The sequence below is a fragment of the Pteropus medius genome, unplaced genomic scaffold (assembly GCF_902729225.1).
Source record: "Pteropus medius unplaced genomic scaffold, Ma_sr-lr_union100, whole genome shotgun sequence".
In the NCBI taxonomy this organism is placed as follows: domain Eukaryota; kingdom Metazoa; phylum Chordata; class Mammalia; order Chiroptera; family Pteropodidae; genus Pteropus; species Pteropus medius.
In genome coordinates this window covers 5,146,044-5,167,767 of record NW_024349505.1, presented here as the reverse complement: position 1 = coordinate 5,167,767, position 21,724 = coordinate 5,146,044, and the positions used below count along the sequence as shown (strand labels likewise).

Genomic DNA, 21,724 nt, shown 5'->3' with positions numbered 1-21,724 from the left:
GCCTCCGCGGTCCCGACTACGCGTTACCTTGTGACGTCACCGAGGGAAGAGGCGGACTCGCTCCTGGTACCGGAAGACATCCGCTTTTTTGATTGGCTATTCAAGGCGTCCGTTAGGGCGTGTTGTGCTTTCCTTGTGCGCTCGGAGCGTGGCGTCCCTGTGGCGAGTGTGTAGCAGGGGTTTCTAGACCCAGCACCAGCGCCCCGGCCCCTTCCATCAGGGGCTCGGCTTAGGGTCGCCCCTAGCGGGCGGCTCTAGAATCTGGAAGAAGAGCGCGGGACCCGGGCCGCCCCGGGGCTGTAGAGGTCACCTGGGCAGACAGGAAGATGGCGACAGCGTCAGTCTCTGCAACTTCTGGTTCTCAGTTCTCGGTAAGAAGCGGTTGACGTTCGAATAAGCCCCAGGTCGGTCCTGGCGCCTCTGCTTTCAGAGCGCTGTAAGCCCAGCGTCTCACCCCATCATGGGAAACGGCGGCGGGCGCCAAGAGTGCCCTAAGGTATTCCGTCGTTCCCTGCTCCTTCCATTGAAACAGGCCTGTCCTATCTCTATCTCGCATGACCCTTTCACCTTTCGGCCTAAGCAGCCTAGGTTACCGAACATTGCCAGGACCCGCTAGGATGGGTTGCGAAAACATTGCTCCTGTGGTCACGTGTGTGTAACGGCCGCTCTTGGAATCTCGCTGAGACCAGGTAGGCGTACTGATCGGCTTAATTGGCAACTGTTAAACAGTCCGTAGTCTCGAGTGCATACTAGTCCTTGCTTAAGCTGATTCTTTTGCCTGCAGTACATCCTCCCACCCTCCCGTTAACTTCATCCTGTGCTTATCCTACCCAGAGCGCGTGCTTCCCACCTCTCACCTTATTACTATGACTGCAACATGTAAATGCTGTTTTAGAGAAGCGACAGAGGGCGCTGATCTTTATTATTGTTTTTCCACAAGGGCTAGTTAGGTCACAAATATTTGTCGAATTGGAGTGTCAAACGTAACCGCCCCCTTGGGAATACTGCAGCTAGGCAGTAAATGTGAGGAGGCCCAAGTTAGAGCCATTATCTCTTTACTAGCACATGCTGAGTGGCTGGCATACTTTTAGGCTTTAAGATTACACAGACGAAAAGGATAGAATCCCTCCTTTGAATGGGCAAAGCACTAAAGTGAAATTACACGTACTATTCTATGGTACAAGTTGATAAATGCTGCCATACTGGAATAACTTAGGTGAGAATGACTTAGCAATGCTTGGGAAGATGGAGCTAGCTGGATGGTGAAGGAATTGAAAATGCTTGTTGCAAGAACAGAATAGAGAGGAAAAGGCACCAACGCAAGCATTTAGAGTATGTGCGAAGACAGTAGGTGCTTTCAATAATCTTGAAATAATTTGAGATGAGCAGAGGTAGAGTGGGGATAGAGTTGTAGTAAATGAATTGTAAAAGGTAAAAAAAAAAAATTTAAAAAGGGATAGTGAAGGAAGAAGACAGGAAACTATCACGGTAAAGTTAGATCATGACACTAATGGGGTAAGAAGTTTAGGGAACGTTGCAAGAGAGCAGAGGTACCTTAATAAAGACACACTTTTCCTCAGTTTCAGTTTTTGGTGGCTATAGTTAGAAGTTGTGAAAATGAGGCCGGAAATAACCTTCAGAGTTTCAGCAGGATGGTGGTAACAAGTTTGCAGAGAGGTCAGGGAAGATCGAGAAATAATTGATTGAAGCAGTTGGAGTTCAATCAGAAATTAGGTCAGTCAAAGGAAAGATAAAAGAGTCACTATTAGACTGTTTGGGACTAAGTCAGTAAGTAAATGGATGAAGCTATATAAGAATTATGATCAATTAAACTTAATTGAGATAAGAGGGTTTTTCACTGCTCTCAAAATGTAGCACTAGGAGACTGAGCAAGGAATACTCTTATATAGGGATACCTTAAAGGTGTTGCAGGTTTGGTTCAAGACCACAATAAAGCAAGTAGTAATCTTTTTGCTGTGGGAGGGAGGTCTTGCTTTCAGTTTGTAAAAAATACAGAACATCTGTGAAGCTCAGTAAGGCAAAGCCCAGTTAAACGAGGTATGCCACTGAACGTCGAATTGAACTGCACTCTGCTAAGGCCATCAAGCTGAGCAGTGATGCTGAGATGTGATCTATTCTTAGTGTTTAAGGTAGTCTGATCAAAATCCTGTCGTGTTTAATAGGAAAGCATATATATTTTTATATGCTAAGCTCAACTTTAAGTGGATTCTAAATATCAAGAATACAGTAAGAATATCTAGGACCCTTTATAAATCAAAACATAGCCAACCTTAATTAACTTGATGTGTTACATCAAAATGTCTAATTTGGAAGTCACGTTTATCAGTGTATAAGAAATGGCGCTGCTTAGACACTTTAACTGTCTTGTCAGTATAAGGCCAACCATTTCCAACAGAATTTAAAAAGCACTTTAGCTTAACAAACAGACGACCATAAAATATGACAGCACAAAAAGACCTTTTAAAACTACAATGTGAACTCAGAAGGCTACTCATATTCAGATTTCAGGGTTATGAACATTAATGATTGATACTTATTCAACATTGATAAACCCAGTGTGGAGCTAGCTATAGTAAATAGAGATGCTCTTACTAGGCAAGATATTTAACAGATTCACAAATAATACAGTCTTTAGGGAGCAGCTACCATATAAATGTCAAATGTGAGCAACATGGAAGTAGGTGATACATTTGAATTGTTCTTTTTTGGTTCTCTTTCACTGCAAGTGTAACTGTGGTTAACAGTAACATTGAGTGATTGCTATGTATCAACTCACTAGTGGAGAGAAGCAGGAAAACAATGGTTGGGTATAAGATATTAAATAGGAGTACGAGCAGCATGATCTTGAAGCAGAAGAATGACTTTTCTGTCAGTGTGTTTATTTTCGCAGTAACCAAGGTCAACACTTAGGACTTTGAACTTAATAAGCTAATCTTCTAATTGGTCTCCCTGGCTTTTTAGCGAGGCCCTTTACAACCTGCTCCATATTTCTCTTGAAAATGTTTTATGAATATATCATAAATTTTATAACATTAAATATATAAAAGATTTATTTTTGAGAATAAAATGAATACTTTCATGCCCCCTTTTGCATCTTCTTTCACACATACCACTATACATTTTGAGATTATAATAATGCATAATATTAGTACTATCTGGCAGTCATTGTTTTAAATTCTTTTCATATATTAACTCATTTAATCTATTTAATTTTATGAAGTTGGTATTAGTATTTTCATTTTTGAATGAGCAAAATGAGGCATAGAGGTCAGTCAAGGTTACTATTATATTTCTGTTGTCCATGAAAGAATATCCAGCCTACAGAAAAGTTTCTTAAGAGTTTATTTGAGCCAAACTTTTGAGGACATGCATGGAACCAAAATCTCAATGGATTGAGAAAATGCTCCCGAGGATGGCAGGTTTGCAGTTTGTCCCATACATTAGAATCAAAAGAGAAGATGTAAGGAGGAGGGTTACACGAAATCCACTGGTTGAAGATTAAGGAGATGGGAGAAGGCAAAGGGATATTTCTAGGAATGAATAACTGATGTCTTTAGGATATTGAACCTTCTTTATGAACATGTTATATCACTCCAGTTTTTTGGAACTTTAATATTTTTCAGTAAAGTTTTATAATTTCGGGTCTTAGACATCATTTGTTAAATTTATTTCTAGTTTTTAAATATGTTTTCATAAGTTGCATTTTCTGATTGGTATGTAGAATTATTATCGATTCTTTCAAATTAATTTTACTTAGCAACTTTCCTAAACTCTAATTCTAATAATTGAGGATCTTTTAGTATTTTTCCAGTTAGATGTTCATAATTTGTGAAGTTTGGATTCTTATTCAATCTCAACATCTTTTATTTATTTCCATTATTTTAATGTGCAGGCTAGGAAATACAGCACAACATCGACTAGAAGTTGTCTTGTAAATATCTTTGCCTTGTTCCTGAATTTAAGATGAATGTTTTAAATTTTGCACCATTAAATACACTGCCATGTTTTTTCTAAATTTTCTTAAAGAAAATAGTTTTTTAATAATGGTTAAATATTGAATTTTGATTTTTTTTTTTTGCATTTGTTAATGATCATATGGATTTTAATTTTAATGGGGTGGATTGCATTAAAAGATGTTCTCTTGTTCACCTAGTCTTCCATAGCTGTAATAACCCCACCTTGCATCTTTTCCCTTTGCTAGTTTTGTTTCGTATCCTTTTGCTATAATAAATCACAGACATGAGTATAACTATATGCTGGATCCTGTCAGTCCTTCTAGCAAATCATCGAACCTGGGACTTGTCTTGGGGACCCCAACAACTCATGGTGACAATACTTGGAACTTTCCCAAAATTCAGGTTTCCAGATATTAGTCAAGAAACAATCTTTCAAGCAGTCATTCCTAAGGATTGCAGTTTCAAGTCTACTGTTAACTCTTCCTACACACAGCCTTCCAATGACATTTGTGTTATTTGTTGTAAAGGAAACCAAAAGCTTTCATTGTCTTTCAACGTATTATAGTAACTTTATTGAATAGGATAATTTAATTTTATAAACAATAGGCAGTTTTTCTGTTTTGCAGAGAAATTGTATAACTAATTCATTCAACAGATTTAAACATATTTATTGAGTGTCTTTATTAGAATTTAAACTCTATTAGGGATGACTGTTTTTCCAACATCAGTTCTCCTATGCCAACTGGGTGGGTGTCCTACAATTTAGTTCACTTCTGACACTACTTCCAGATAGTACAGACCCCACAGGCTAAAGGGGCTAAGGTGCTCCCACTTCAATTATCAGCTGCAAGCCCCATATGTCCCCAAGGTGCCTACAGTTCTGCACAGCCAACTATAAATTAGGAATTTCACGACTCTCCTCCTTTATATTCAGTAATTTACTAGAATGACTTGGAGTTCAAGAAAGCACTACTCATGATTACAACTTTTTAAGAAAAGATACAGTTCAGGAACAGATAAATGGCAGAGACACATATGGCAAGATGTAGATAACAGACAAGAAACATAGGGACTTCCATGACCAATCTAGATGCTCCTGGAATCTCATCGTGTAAGAGTTTTTATTGCGGTTTCATTAAGTAGGTATGATTGATTAAATCATTGGCCATTAGTGATAGCTCGATCTCCAACCCTTCTCCCTTCTGAAGTCAGGGTGTGAGGCTAAATTTTCTGTTTAATAACCTGGTTGATTTTTCTGGCTACCAGCCCTTATCCTAAAACTATCTAGGGGGCCCCCCTAATAGCATAATAAAGACAATCCTATTACTTAAGAAATACCAAGAGTTTTTTAATATCTTTGCCAGAAACTAGGGACAGAAACTAAATATATTTTTTATTCCACAGGGCATACAGATAATATATCTGATAGGGATAAGCTTTTTTAAAAAAGAGTAAGGAGGTAGAGTGACAGAATGGTGCTGCTTTAGTTAAGGTAGTCAGGGAAAGCCTCACTGACAGACTTTTGAGATTACTGAATGGCATAAAAAAGGGAGCTTTCCAGGCAGAATAAACACAGCAAATGAAAATGGTGTGTACCATGCATTTTAGAAATCCAAAAGTTGGTACGGCTGGGAAATAGTGGGTTGTGGTGGTGTGAAGATAGCGTGCTAAGGAATGAGGTCAGGGTTAGCTAGGATCAGATTATATGGGGCCTTAAAAGCCCTGGCAATAATTTTAGATTTTATACTGTGATGGAAAGTCATTGGAAGGTTTTGATTAGGGGATATTACTTGAATTAATTTACTTTTTTAATGAATCATAACGACTACTATTTGGAGATGAGACAAAGGGGATATGGACAAGAGTAGTTAGGGGACTTTTATGGTAATCAGACAAAAGATCACAATGGTGTCAGTCAACCAGGGTATTAGTAATGGACTTGACAAGAAGTTGAAGAGTTTCTTGATTTATTATGAAGACAGAGACCCAACAAGATATACTGAAAGATTGGATATAAGCTGTATAAAAAATGACTTTATCCAAGAGTTTTGACTTAAGTAGGTAAATGGTGATGCCAATTAATGTGCTATGCTGAGAGAGGAGCAGGTTTTGGGAGTAGATTCAAGAATTTGGTTATCGACCTGTTAAGTTTAAGGTGCCCATATTGACATCCCAGTGGAGATAATGAGTGGGAAGGTTGATTTGAGTATAGAGTTCAAGAAGAACTCTGGATTCTATAAACTTGCAAGTTGTCAGCAAACAGGCTTTTCAAAGACCTGAGAGTAGATGAGGTTATCAAAGGAATCCACGTAGGTGAAAGTGAGAAGAGGCGAAAGGACTAAGCTTTGGGGAACTTCCAGCGTTTAGAATGAGGAGAAAGAGAGAGGCCAGGAGATTATGAGGGTGGGGTCTGTGTGCTGGGAGGAAAACCGAAGAGTGGTGTTCCATTAACTAAAGAAAGTGTTGAGATGAAGTGATCTGCTGTATCCCATGCTTCTGGGTGGTCACTGAATTCAGTAAGTAAAAGTCATTGGTGAGCTTAAGAGCTGTTTCTCTGAAGTGGTGAAGACTCAGGTCTTATTGGAAAAGGTAAGAGAGGGAGAGATGATTAAGAGGTGGCAGCAATTACAATTATTTTGAAGGACTTTGTCATAAAAGCTGAGAAATGAGGCAGGAGCTGGAAGGGGAAGGGAGTCCTAAAGTTCCAAAAAGATTTTTTCTCTGTCCCTCTCCTTTTTTTTTTTTGGTTCATAATGGCAATGTGAAAGATCTGATAGGAAGAAATAGATGGCATCAGGAGGAAGCAGGGTTTTATAGGGACCAAAACTTTGAGTAGGTAAATGGAGATAAGTTCATTACACAAAGCTCACTCCTTGTTTCAGGGGAAGGAAGGCAGAATGTATGAGAAAAGTGTAGGTACGTTGGTGGGTTCTCTTTTGAGAACTAATTATGTCCGGTTAATCCTATAGAATGATTCTCCTGATTCTATGGGAGGTGAGGTTGTGAGGCAGGGAGGGATACTAGGGAGGGGTAGGCGAGTCAACTTTTTTGAGCCTCTATTTCCTTTTTTTTTTTTTTTTTGTAAAACAGTGTACTAGATTGTTTCTGTGGTTCTTCCCAACTCTTAAAAATGTATATTTTTTTAGGCAAGGCAACCTTGGTTGACCCTCGCAGATTGCCAGGACCTTGTCAGCCTACAATCCCTTATTTTTTTTTTTTTTTATGCCTACAGCACCTGGTCTTCCTAGGTGGTCTCCTGTCCAAGTACTAACCAGGCCAGACCTCGCTCAGCTTCTAAGATCAGACAAGATCGGGCTTGTTCAGGGTAGCATGGCCATAGACTTATAATTTTTTTATCCCTGAAATTTATAACTTTTTTTTCACTTGGAAAGACCTAGTTATTAAAAATTCTTACTATTTTTTTGATCAACCTTAGAGTTTACCTCAACTTTTCCATTTTGTAAAACCGAAACTATATCCATTAAACAGCTCCCCTTTGTAGCCTCCTCATAGCCCCAGGTAACCAAGATACTGCTTTATGTTTCTATGAATTTGACTACTTTAGAGACCTCATGTAAGTGGAAATCATAAAATATTTGTCCTTTTATGACTGGCTTATTTTACTAAAAATAATGTCCTCAAGGTTCATCCATTGTGCAGCATGTGATGGGATTTCTATCCTTTTAAAGGCTGAATAATATTTTATGTATATACCACATTTTATCCTTTACTATTTTTAATAGACACATTTGTGTGTGTATATAATTAAGTGTTATCAGCTTTGCAGTTCTTGTTTTAATTTTATTTTAAACTAGTTCTTATAAATAATTCATGCAAGGCCATTTTATTTTCTGTCTTTTGCTTTTGGCCGATTTATATATTCTTCCTATTCTTGGCTTCAGACTGCTAGAAGCAAACGAAGACATTGACCCAACACATTCACAGTAACAATGACTTCTATTGCTTAATTCTGACATTATAAATGAGTTGGCTGCCTTAGAATTGCTTTTCCAGAAAAAAAAAAATCTCATCATAATTTGCATTTTTATATAAAAAGACTACATAGTTTGCTGACCCAACCTGAGCACTATTTTGATGAACATATATGTGACACATTTTGTTGGACAAATCTTGAACTGTTTTATAAGAGCTAGCACATAATGAATTTAATGAAGATAGTTTGCTTTTGTTTTTGGTAAGTTATGCATAGTCCTTCTGTTAATATCTGTGCAATGTTCAGTAATTCTAATAAAAGTTGTTTTGAAAATTGTAAGTGAATTTACAGGTAGTTTATGTTCATAAATATATTGATAAGGAATATTTTCTAACCATTTTATTTTAAATGGTAGTTACATGATAGGATTCTAGTAGTTTGTGTGAAGACTTCAAGTTCTCTGTGAAGAATCATATTTAAAGTTAAGCTATGTGATAATTCATGGTGCTTAGCAAGAGCGTTGGCAGTATTATATATTTTGTGAATTGAAAACTCACCTGTTTTCTAGCCATCTACAAATCCTGGTGTTAGTTTACCAAAAAGTTTGAAAAAAAATAATTTTTAGTCCCTGTTGCATGCGAACACACTTTTTGCAGTAGACCTAGCACTGATTGAGTCGAGTGCCACTTTGAGCTTTTTTCCTACCCCTTCCAAGCTCTTTACCCTCTCGTTTAGTTTTACCAGCCATAATGTGTTTTGTATTTGCTTTCTTGAATCAACTGGAAAAATACGGTTTTAAACACAGAAATAGATTCTTCAATTTTTAATAAGATTTAGATACAATGTGGTTATTTTGATGGCCTTTGTTTATTCCAGGAGGTTGTTTACTGTTATTGTAAATATTCATTATTCCTTTGTATTTTTCTGGACACAGATTGTTCTGGTGCTTTATACATAATCATAATACTCCAAAGATAAGAATTGAAAACCTAGTTTGCTGTGGCTACTTGTTTAAGAAAAATGGTTGTCTGAGAATTTTGGGCAGCCAGCAGTCATATCTTCCACCTTAGCTTTCAGTTTCTCCATACTTCCCCCACTCTAGGTCTGTCTACCAACAGGAAGTCACCTACAACAAACAAAATTCCACAGTTAGCGTCCCCTGCAGTGAAAATTATTATATAGAACATGATTTCAAATGGAAGAGAATCCCATTCATGACAGAAAGTTTATGTGTGGAAATAAAGATTGATAACTAGGTGTTTGATAAACTTTAATGTTTTCTAATTGTTTCCTTCCCCCCTAACTAAATGTAAATTTTTTGAGGCGAGGACTATACCACAGAGTTTTGGACATTTGATAAATATTCAGAAAGTATTTAGTTGATTGGGGATAGATTGTCATTTTGTACTAGTTTCTGGTACTGTAAAAAGAAAGTTTTTCTGAATGTATATTTTATAGTACATATTTTTAAAATAAAATATTGTAAATTCATTATGAATGCCATATTTAAATATTTCTGTGCAGTATTTGTATTCAAGTTGTATGAATATTATTTCCTTTTTATAGTGTCTGACATATGGCTATACTTAGACAAATATGAAACACTTCAAAAGTTTTTAAAGTAAAGTAATGATTGAATTTTTGCGTATGATCAGTGGACTCTGTTTTTTCTGTTGTCTTTGTCAGTGGAACATATGAACATTCCAATTCTCTGTCGTGAACATTCATACATGCATACATACATACACACACTTATGTATATGTGTGTGTGTATGTGTGTGTGTATATATGTGTGTGTATATATATATATATTTACATGCTGTTTGCATTTAAAATTTGAAAGATAATTTGTGTATTTTTATTTTTCAGAACATCTTAGCCAAACCATCAAGGTCCAATGGAAGTGTGGTTCGCCATTCCTCATCCCCATATGTGATATATCCACCTGATAAGCCTTTCCTTAATAGTGACCTACGACGCTCTCCAAATAAGCCTACGCTTGCCTATCCAGAGAGCAACAGCAGAGGTAATAGAGCCTAGCAAAATAGCCATTATTGTGTTTACTTACTGCTTAGAAGCTCTTAATTGTGTCTTCCATTTACTCTAAAATTAGAGGAGGAGAGTATATTTCCCCTGTCCTGTTTTTAACCTCCTCAAAATATAATGCTTTTTGGGGGTCTCTTTCTTGATTTTAAATATCATCAGTCAACAGATCATCAAGGCTAAAATACTTTTGAGTCATCTAGGGCTGCTCTTTCATCTCAAGCATCAGTTAGGAACCAAGACTTGTGTTTTTGCTTCTGAAATATCTCCAGAACTTGTTGGTTCTGTCTGTCCTGTTTCTTCGTTCTCGTTGCTTTGGTTCAGACTCTCATCATCTATTATGAGATACCTTCCTAACTAATCTTCCTGCCGTGATCATCCTCTCATCCCCAGTTAACAATATTCCTACCATTTGCTGTTCTCCATCATCTTCCCACTTTGAAGTTTTAGCACCTCTTGATGGCTTACATGACAAAATCTTAAATTTTTCATAGCCTAGACTTTGCCTGCCTTCCCAACACCGCTCTCTAAAGGGATAAAAGAAGCTATTTACTGTCTTGTACAATGCTTTTTCGCTTGTTTACTCTGCTCTTCATCTCCTTTCCCCTTCTTATATTCCTTAAAACCACTAGTGACACTCAAGCAGAATTTAGCTTTGTTGCTAACACATTGAGCTAAACATTTGATGCCTCTACTTTGAATAAATCTGCCCCGTTTAATTTTTCTTACTCTTTCATTCTTCAGTAATTTGCTTTTCTCTGAACTTTTTAAAAGGTTTCTTTACGTAGGTGTAAAGATCAGAACTAGATGTAATGATATAATGGAAGGATTAATATCCAATTCTTAGATCTGTATTCCTGCTAGAACTCTGTTGCTTATTTTGTGTTTTTTTAAATAAGAAATTATTACTGAAACAACTGAAGTTTTGAAGTTCAGTAATTTTTGTTGCTTCATCAAGAACAACAAACAAGTTGTTGTTTTTTTTTTTTTTTACTGGGAGTGTGTGGCAGAGAAAAATACAATGCCCGAAATTACAGTTTAATGCCACTGTCTTTATTTGGGCTAAGATTAGCAGTTTTAGCCATCATTGCTTTTGCATTATCATTGTAGATGTCAAAACAGTGAAAAGAGCAAGTCTTAATAGTATTATGAAAGTAGTGTTGATCTCACAGACCCTGGTAAAGATTTCGTGGGTTCATGCCCCACACTTTGAGAACCTAAAGTAATAAGGAATATGAGCATATCCAGAGTAGTGTTTTATTCATGTAAATATTTTAACCATGTGTAGGAAAAGAGTAGATAGCAGCTACCGTTCTAGAATCTAGACAACAACTCCTTCAAGGCAAAGACCATCTTAATTTATATTTTCTTCTTTATCTTGCAGAGTGCCTTACTGACACATATGTGCTACAAAAATTTTCATTGGACTGAAACTTAGGTCAGAAATTAGTCTAAACTGAAGCAGTACCAGTTTGAGACTGATTAAGAAATTTATGCATGTTTTGACGTGGGTAGTGAAGAAGATGGAGAAATCTTTGAGTCCAGGGTTTCAAGTAAGGTTAAATGATGGTGTGATTGAGACAGATTACCAGAAAAGTAGAGCATTTCAAGGAAAGATAATGAATATAATTTTAGCTATATTGAACTTGAGATACCTATGAGTTAAGTGGATATGAATAGTAAACAAATGAAGATAAAAACGAAGTGTAAAAGACTGTTGCACTAGTGAACTCAGTCACCATCCGGGATCTAGTAGTGGATAAAGCCCTATGAGTGTGGAGGGAATTCTCTAAAGAGAAAGTTGAGGGAGAAAAGAGTTCTGGAAAATACTACTATTTAAACAGTGAGCTAAAAAAAAAATGAGAATAGTAGGAAGGGAAGAGAAGTACCAAGACAGAAAGGTACTAGGGAAATCGAAGATGTATACTAGTGATCTGATTATTTTTTTTTTTCCCTCAATCTGTAACAAACCTGTGCCAATATATTAGTGATAGGAATATAGTCCCCAAAACAAATAGACTCAGTTTCTTTATCACTAAGAGTATTGATATCTTCTATGTTAAATGTACTCTAAATACCGTAGTCTTCTTAATGAATAACAAACTGGGTTTTAAGAAGTAGGTAGAGTCTCCTTTGAGTGCTTCTGCATGTCACCAGAAACTCCAAACTTCGCTCATTAGAATCACCTTAGAGTCTTCTTGGATTCCTGCCTTTTATTCCGAATAGTCTTTTGGATTTTTTTTTTTTTTTTTTTTTTTGGTATGGGGTATGTCAGGGGCATTGGGATTTTTTAAAGCTTACCAGGTAGTACAGAAATGCAGTAAAGTTAGGGAACCACTGACTGTGTTAGGCAAAGGATAAATTACTAAGATAAGGTTTAATTTTGTTAGGTAAAGAGTTAGAAAGGGATTGCAACCAATTGTCTTCTAACTAGTATTTTAAATTAATATGGAGACTGTTAGATACATGTTTATTTGAACATCTGAGTGCCACACACGATGCATAGCATTGGAGTTTCAATTATGAATAATGGGTTGTCTTTTCCCCCTAAAAGAGCTCATATTTTAGAGATGATTAAGTAAAGTTTAAGGGAAGCTGTCTTTGAGTCTCCGTTTTCCAGATGCATTTTATGCTCCAATATTCACTAACCAAATGCATTTAATTTTGAACATGTATGTTCAGGAATATTGTGGGTAATGAGGATAAAAAAATTTAATTTAATGTTTGCCGTGAAAAGTCTATTTGTGAAAATAAAGCAGTATTATTATTTTTTGGTATTCCACTTTCATTTTTCTGTATTTCGGTTTGCTTCTTGTTCTAGAGGTATATTTCCCACAGTATGTCTCGTCAATATATGAAGTTAAAAGTCTTCTAATCTTTCATTGTTCATTTTTACATAGTATTTTTCACTCAAGGATCTTTCTAGGTAGCATGGTAACTTGAACATAAATAGCACAGTGGTGCATGACCTCATAGATGTGAGGGTAGCAGAAGGAAAGAAAAAGCAGTTCACTCACATACTTTTCGAAGGATAAAAAAAGCTAAAGATCTTTTCCTTGGTCACCTTGGATGTTTTTAATTTATGAAAGCAGGTATGAAAAGTAAATATTTATAAAACTGAAAAGATATGCCAAATATAACTCTTAAAATGAAAGCATATAATGCAAATTATTTAATCATCGACCCAAAAATCTCCAATTAAACTAGAAAACAAGGAGATAAAGTGAAAGCTTGCCATATTTCTCGTATGAATTTCCTTTTACATAAAATTTCATGTTGACATAGGAAATGCATTCAGAGATGTGTGTATGTATGTATATGTTTATGTATTTTTAAATATGTTAGCCATTTGTAGAATAAAGTCATTTTGTATTTTTATGATACTAGATTTATTTAATAAAAGCTTAGAAAACAAAGTGCAGTTAATGAAAATTTAGCTATTAGTGATAAAAACTCCCAGTCTGAACTAGCTTTGCAGAGGAATCTTTTTGGTTTACAGACATACAAGGTAGGATAGAACGAACAAGAGCAGGAGGGCAGATATACAGGTGAACTTTAGGGAGCCAGGGACTCAAAACATGGCTAGTATTTTCTCCCTATCTCTTTTTTTTTTTCTACTTTTGGCCACAGACCACCTTTTCCACACATCAGGAAACATGGCTACTAACAGTATTAATTTTAAGTTGTGCTAATTCTGTCTTCAACTTTTTGGACAAAAATCCCAAAAGGAGAGCCTTTGTCTGAGCTTTAGTTGGGTGCCACCTGTGGGTCAATGATCTGTGTCCAGTTTTGTGAGAGGGTACTAAAGGAACATGTACATAAGTTGTAGTGACAGCCATGTTAAGATAAGGGGAGATCCCAGGAAGAGAGGTGTGTAAGCCAGGCAGACTGCTCCACAGACACATGCTATACTTCATACAGTAAGTATAATAATAAAAAGTCGGGGAACAAAATTAGCATAAAATACAATGATAAAAAGTAGGATGACATCAGGTATAACAAATGTGTTTATGGAAAAAAAAAAACCTCAAAAGAAAAATCAGTATATGTTTTTTTAAACCAAACCTGAAACAGAATGACACAAGTTAAAAATAAAAGGTTAGCAAAGACATGTTAAGAAGATAACAAAAAGGTTGGATGGCATTATTTCAGACAGAATAGTACTTTACACAAATAGCAGTGTCATGTAATAATACCTAGCTTAAATGCAAGACAGGGAACTACTCAAGTGCCTGAAATAAAATGAATTTAAAGCCTAAACAGTAAGGACGGAACTAAAGTCAAAAGCCTTAGGGACACTAGTAGGAGACTTGGTGTTAGATATAAATAAGCCTTAGGTATTGGGGTACAGTCGGGGAGAACTTGGGATTTTAAATCTAGGTAGAGACTGGAGAAGAAAACTTTAGACCCATGTGAGGGAGCTTCTGAAATAATTCTTCCTTTGTGAAACTGAGTGTTGAGACTAATTAGAGAAAGGGAACTGGAACAACTCAGCTCCCTGGCCTGGAAAAGAGGCTGTGGATAGAAAAGTCACCTCTGATAAATCAACCCTAGGGTTTGTTCTGTGTGCTCCCTAAGGTGCATACATGAAGATGAATAAATAGAGCTGTTCATTGGAAACTCTTAATACGATGAATTACATTTAAAGAATAATATGTGAGAACTGCATTTTTTTCTTTTAATAGAAAAGCTTGCTCAATATCAAGGGTGGCCTCACTCTGTCAGTTAAGAACAAATTATAGAGCTATAAAAATAGCAAGTGTGGAACTGGTTGAGAACTAGGTATTAGTGAAACAAAGTTCATAGACACAAATGTATATAAAGATGGAATTCTAGAAATGCATTAATAAAATCAGAATAAAGGGAAGTCCTAAAACTGTCTTGGATCCATGTAAGTAGTAATTATATCCTTATATATAGGTATATGTGATAAAGTTGTCGTTTAAAGTCCTTTAATACAAAAATACTTTTCATTTAACTTAAAGAATAAAATGTAAAAATGTATGAAACTAAGTATAATAAAGGAAAATATGTTTATCTAATCTTGAGGTTACAGAATAATGTTATATATATAAAAGCAAAGAACTCGATAGGAAAGATTGATGTAACTATATGAAAAATCAAAACATCTGTACATCAAAACTAGAATTAAAGACATAATAAAATGGAGGGTGGGACTTTTTCTTATAGAAAAATGGACAAAGAAATTTATAAATGACAGAAAATTGACTAATAATATATATAAAAAGTATTTAAATTTTTAATAAGAGCACAAAATAAAATAGCTAGAAGTAGCATGTTTCTCAATCAGAATGGCAGCGATATTATAATTAATAATGGTCTGTGTGCCAAAGACATACACTTTCAACGAAAGTATAAATTGGTGCGGCCTGTTTCAGGGGCCTTTAAAATTTGAATATTCTTTGACTCAGTGACTTAATTTTTCAAGTTTTACTTATTGGCCATAAAGAAACAACCTTTTAAGACAGCATGAGGGAATGCTCACAGTTTCATAATGCTAGTATAAAAATCAAACTTAAATTTTTATCTCAGTTTATTTTATATAATAGTAAAAGATTTAAAAAAATAAATTGACAGTCATCATCTCTTGGTAGGATTATCAGCTGTTCTCTTTGTTGTATTTTCCTGTGCTTTCTACAATGAATATATATAACTTTTATAATCAGAAACTTTGGGGGCATTTAAAGTGTACTTAGATTTTTCTCCTAAGTAATGATAAAAATGGGGATTAAAAAATAGTCCTTTTTGTGCTCGACTTTTAATTCTACAATTGGATTCTGCATGTGATCCCATAATGAAACAGAAAAGTGATACTTTGGGGCAGTTAATATGAACTTAGTGTGGTTAGCTAAATATTTTTACTATTTTATAAAATCTCTTTTAAATGTTTTTACCATAGTAATATGGTTTTTACTTGAGTACTTAGCACATGTCTTTAAATGGATTTTTTAGGAAAAGTTATGATGATAATATTTTATTGTTCCCAAAGAATGAACCTCTACTGGACCTACCCATCAATTTTATTTTTTAGATAAGGTTATTCTTTCTCAGAACTTTCTCCATATGTATTGTTTTCTTATAGTGTCCATATTTGTATTTGGCAGCCATATTTTCTGCTCTGAAGAATCTTCAAGATAAGATTCGACGCTTAGAACTTGAAAGGATTCAGGCAGAAGAAAGTGTGAAAACCTTGTCTAGAGAAACAATTGAATATAAGAAAGTATTGGATGAACAGATACAAGAAAGGGAGAATTCAAAAAATGAGGAATCAAAGCATAATCAAGGTTTGTTTAATTATGATGAAAATGAAACACTATCAAAATAAGTATTGTAAAATTGCACTGAAACTGCACATTAGCGTTTTCTAGTGATCAGTGTCTTTAGGTGTTACAAAATTGCATTGTACTCCAATGCATTTTGAGGACAAGTGCTGATGTTATGAATTATTTACTGACTGAATTCAAGGCATATTAGACTTGCATGAAGAATGATTTAGGTCATCTGAAAAGGCTTTTAGGGCTACTGGTAAATATTCATTGTGTACACAGTAGATTTAATTGCTTTTAGCAGCTTTTCAAAACTTCTATGAGTGAACTAAATTCTGTTTTTCTTATGTATTCTTTTTAGAACTGACATCTCAGTTGTTAGCTGCAGAAAATAAATGTAATCTTTTAGAAAAACAATTGGAATACATGCGTAGTATGATAAAACATGCAGAAATGGAAAGGACATCTGTCTTGGAAAAACAGGTATGGTACCTCACAGATTTATTCTTGAGAACAGTTAGTTATGGGGAATATTAGATTGACATAAAGACCCTTTTTTTCAGAACTAGTGGTGCTGTTATAATAGTCATTTCTCCTTTTACCTGAAAGCAACCACTGGCAGTAGTACCAGTAGTTCATTTTGAAAAATTAGTAGTCTTCGCTTTGAGAGAAAATTGATTTTGTTCTTTTCAGCATAGCTTAAAGAGGCGTTTCCTTTTTGGATGACCCTCAAACACACTGCCATGTCCTCTGCACACAGCTTCTGCTTTTGAACAGTATTATAGCCTGAGAGTGAAATTATATGAGATCATTTATGATGTCTGAAGATTTGATTGGCCATCTTCATTGTTGTTGTTGTCGTGTTTGGTAGTTTTATTTTAATTAGAAAAATACTATACAGTTAGTTGTGTGATCTTTTCAAGTGATATTAACTTTTATGAGTCTACATTATAAAAAATATTTTAAAACTCATGCACCTTTCTACCTCTTGAATTTATTAAAGACTCAACGTAGCAGATTTCAAGGTTCTTTATGCTTTGAAAAACTTTAATAAAAAACCCAAGTGTAGTTAACATACCATATTATATTAGTTTCAGGTGTGCAACATAGTGATTCAGCATTTATATGCCTTACAAAGCGATCGCCACAATAAGTCTAGTGACCATTGTACAATTACTACAATATTGACTGTGTTTGCTGTGTTGTACAGTACATCCCCATGACTTATAACTAGAATTTTGTACCTTTTAATCCCCTTACCTTTTCTGTTCATCCTCCCAGCCCTACCCTCTGGCAGTCATCAGTTTCTTCTCTGTATCTGTGACTCTGTTTTTGTTTGTTTTGTTCATTCATTTGTTTTGTGTGTTTTTAGATTCCACATATGAGCGAAATCATATGGCATTTGTCTTTTTTTTTTTCTTTTTTTGACATAATACCCTTTAGGTTCATCCATGTTGTCACAAATGGGAAGATTTTGTTTTTTTATGGCTGAGTAATATTCTGTGTGTGTGCATGCATGTGTGTGTGTGTGACATCTTTATTCATTCATCTTTCCATATCTTGGCTATTGTAAATAATGCAGCAGTGAATGTAGGGGTGCGTATAGCTTTTCAAATTAGTGTTTTAGTTTTTTTAGGATAAATGACCTAGAAGTAAAACTGCTGTGTGGTATGTAGTTCTATGTTTAATTTTTTGAGTAGCCTCTATACTGTTTTCCATAGTAGCTGCACTAATTTATAATCCCAACAATATTGCAACGAGGGTTCCCGTTTCTCTACATCCTTTTCTAACACTTGTTATTTGTTGTCCTTTTGATAATGTATTTCTGAGAGATGTGAGGTGATATCTCACTGGTTTTCATTTGTATTTCCCTAATAATTAGGTTGAACATCTTTTCATGTGTCTCTTGACTGTCTTCTTTGTAGAAATGTCTGTTCAGGTCTTCTGCTCTTTTTTAAATAGGATAATGACTTTTTTCTGTTGTATACTTGTTTGTTTATTTTGGATATTAATCCTTATCAAACATATACTTTGCAAAAATAATCTTCTCCTTTTCAGTAGGTTGCTTTTCTGTTATGTTGATGGTTTCCTTTGCCATGCAAAAGTTCTTAGTTTGATATAGTTTCACTTGCTGCTTTTTTTCTTTTGCTGCCATTGCCTAAGAAGACATACCCCCCAAAATACTGCTAAGACCAATGTCAAAGAGTTTACTGCCTATGTTTTCTCCCAGGAGTTTTATGGTTTCAGGTCTTATATTTAAGTCTTTAATCAATTTTGAGTTTACTTTTGTGCATGGTATAAGAAAGTCTTCAGTTATATTTTTCTATTTATCTGTCCAGTTTTCCTCTGCAATATTTATTGAAGAAACTGTCTTTTCTCCATTGCGTATTCTTGCTTCCTTTGTCATAGTTTAATTGATCATAGAAGCGTAAGTTTATTTCTGGGATCCCTTTTTTGTTCTGTTGATCTATGTGTCTGTTTTTGTGCCAGTACCATGCTGTTTTGTTTACTGTAGCTTTATAGTCCAGAGTGAAATCAGGAAACATGATACCTTCAACTTTGCTCTTCTTTGTGAAAATTGCTTTATTTGGCTAAGTAAGATCTTTTGTGATTCATATTAATTTTAGGATTATTTGTTCTAGTTCTGTGAAAAATGCCATTGGTATTTTGGTAGGGATCACATTGAATCTGTAGATTGCTTTGGATAATATGGACATTTCAGTGACATTAATTCTTCCAATCCATGAGCATAATATATCCTTCCATTTGTGTCATTTTCAGTTTCTCTCATCAACTTTTTAGAGTTATCAGAGTACAGGTCTTTTTCCTCCTTGATTAAATTTATTGCTAGGTATTTTATTCTTTTTGATGCAGTTGTAAATGAGATTGTTTTCTTAAATTCTGTCTCTGATAGTTTGTTATTAGTGTACAGAAATGTAACAGATTTTTGAATATTAATTTTGTATCTTGTACCTTTACTGAATTCATTTATTCTGATACTTTTTTGGCAGAGTCTTTAGCGTTCTCTATATAGTATGTCATCTGCAAGTAGTGACAGTGTTACTTCTTTCTTTCCAAGTTGGATCTTTTTATTTTTTTTGTCTGATGGTTGTGGCTAGGACCACTAATACTGTGTTGAATAAAAGTGGTAAGTGTGCACATCCCTGTTTTATTCCTGATTTTAGAGGAAAAGTTTTTAGCTTTTTACTGTTGAGTATGATGTTAACTCTGGATTTGTCATATATGACCTTGATTATGTTATGTTCCCTCTATACTCACTTTATTGAGAGTTTTTATCATAAATGGATATTGAATCTTGTGAAATGCTTTTTCTGCACATATTGATGTGATCATATGATTTTTATTCTTTGTCATGTTAATGTGGTAAATCACTTTAATTGATTTGCAGATACTGAACCATCTTTACATCCCTGGAGTAAATTCAACTTGATTGTGGTGTATGATCCTTTTAATGTATTGTTGAATTCAGTTTGCCGATATTTTGTTTAGGATTTTTTGCATCTGTGTTCATGAGGGATATTGGCATGTAATTTTTTGTGTGTTTTTGTCTGGTTTTGATGTATTTCAGTGACCTTTTTTTTTTTTCCAACTGGATCTTATTTATAGTCCACCTATTTTTCTTGTTATTTTAATGTACCATAACTTTGATTTTTATTCCTTCCTTTTATCTCTTTACATGCTTTCAATTATTTTCAGTTTCTTCTTAATTATCTGATGTTTTCAGAGTGTCCTCTCATTTATTGCATCTGCTAAATTTTCTGTAGAAAATATATACATACATTTGTTTGTTTTATGGTGAACTCATATTCTTTAGAGTTTTCCTTTTTTTCTTGGAAATTCCATACTTTCTAAGTTGTGTTGCAGCCTTAGGAGGCAGTTATGGATTTGCTTTTGCTAATGCTTGATGGTTTTCACTGGTTCTGGTCCAGCTTTATGTTAGTTTATTTGCTGTGGGTTCTTGCATCATGCAGATGGTACATTGCCTGAGATATTTTTGTCATGTTCCTGCTATATCTTATATGTCAAGGCTCCAGTACTGCCTTGTGATATTTTGCTTAAATTATCACATCACTTTTGAGCTCCTTTATCTTTTTTTTTTTTTTTTTTTTTTGCATTGGACATTTTTCTTTCATATGGGCCACAAGTGGAAATGTAAAACATGTTATACAGTAATAGAGTAATTCTCTTCATTGAGATATTCTTGTTCTCAGGTTAAAAAGCATTTATAAGGCAGTACTATGTCTTGACTAATATAGGTATACCTTATTTTATTGCATTTTATTATATTGAGTTTTGCAGATATTATCTATTTTACAAATTGAAGGTAAGATCCTTCACCAGTAAAAAGAGTACAATTTGCTGAAGCCTCAGATGATTGATAGCATTTTTAGCAATAAAGTATTTTTGATTAAGTTATGTACTTTTCTTTAGACACAATGCTGTTGCACACTTAATAGACTACAGTGTTGTATAAATGTAAAGTTTATATGTACTGATAAACCAAAAAATTCATGTGACTCACTTTATTGCTATAATATGGAAGCAAGTTGTTGTAACACCATAGCGCAGTAAATTACTCATGTTTGCGATAATGCTGGTATAAACAAACTTACTGCACTGCCGGTCATAGAAAACTATAGCACATACAATTAATGTATAGTACATTATACTTGATAATAACCAACTGCTACTGGTTTATTTACTATACTATACTTTTATAAATTGTACTCTTTGTACTTATGAAAAAAAGTTTACTGTAAAACACTAATGCTGGCAGCAGCCTCATACATCTGTATTTACTGTATCTCTTGATGGTATCATTTTCTCTTGTGTTTGATTTAATCTTGGGTTGTTTTGTACAGTAACATGCTGTATAGGCTTGTGACCTCAGAGCAGTAGGGTATACCATGTAGCCTAGGTGTGTAGCAGAGTATGCCGTCCAGATGTGGGTAAGTGTGCACTGTGATGTTTGCGCAATGACAATGTCGTCTAACACACATTTCTCAGAACACATCCCTGTCATTAAGTGGTGCATGATTGTACATAATAGATGACTTTGAATTATAGCCCTATTTCGTCAGTAAATTTTAAATATCTTTTTAAATAAGAATATTTACAATACTAGAAATAAAATATGATTATTGCCAATTTTTAACTTAATGTATTCTTTTAAGAGCAGTAAACTATCCACTGTGGCGAATAGGAGAGAATTAGTAATTCACGTAAATTCCTGAAAAAATTATTGCTTTATGTTAACTTCGTCATTTTCAAAGTTTTCTTAGTATATTGCTCATTGCTGTGGACTTGCATGCGAAGGTATGCTCTTTACAAGTTTAGGTACTTAGAGTTTTAGCTTTTTACTGATAGACCTCGATATAACATATTTCTATTTCTTACCCTCGTTTAATAGTTCACCTTGTTATCAGTTCTTAAACCTGATAGGTGGCAGTCTTTTTAAATCC

The 21,724-nt window shown here is 34.7% G+C and overlaps 1 protein-coding gene across 2 annotated transcripts in view; it reads left to right on the top strand.

Annotated features, from left to right (window-relative positions):
• The first annotated feature begins 91 nt into the window (after positions 1-91).
• CEP57 (centrosomal protein 57) overlaps positions 92-21,724 on the top strand; it is a 36,367-nt gene continuing 14,734 nt past the window's right edge. The window contains exons 1-4 of one of the 2 annotated variants that reach the window (XM_039882003.1): positions 92-371; positions 9,781-9,937; positions 16,080-16,259; positions 16,603-16,724. In XM_039882003.1, the coding sequence (XP_039737937.1) occupies positions 327-371; positions 9,781-9,937; positions 16,080-16,259; positions 16,603-16,724 (504 nt within the window). In that variant the 5' untranslated portion in view covers positions 92-326. The remainder of the gene's footprint in view (positions 372-9,780; positions 9,938-16,079; positions 16,260-16,602; positions 16,725-21,724) is intronic. The other variant, XM_039882002.1, reaches the window with a different exon arrangement.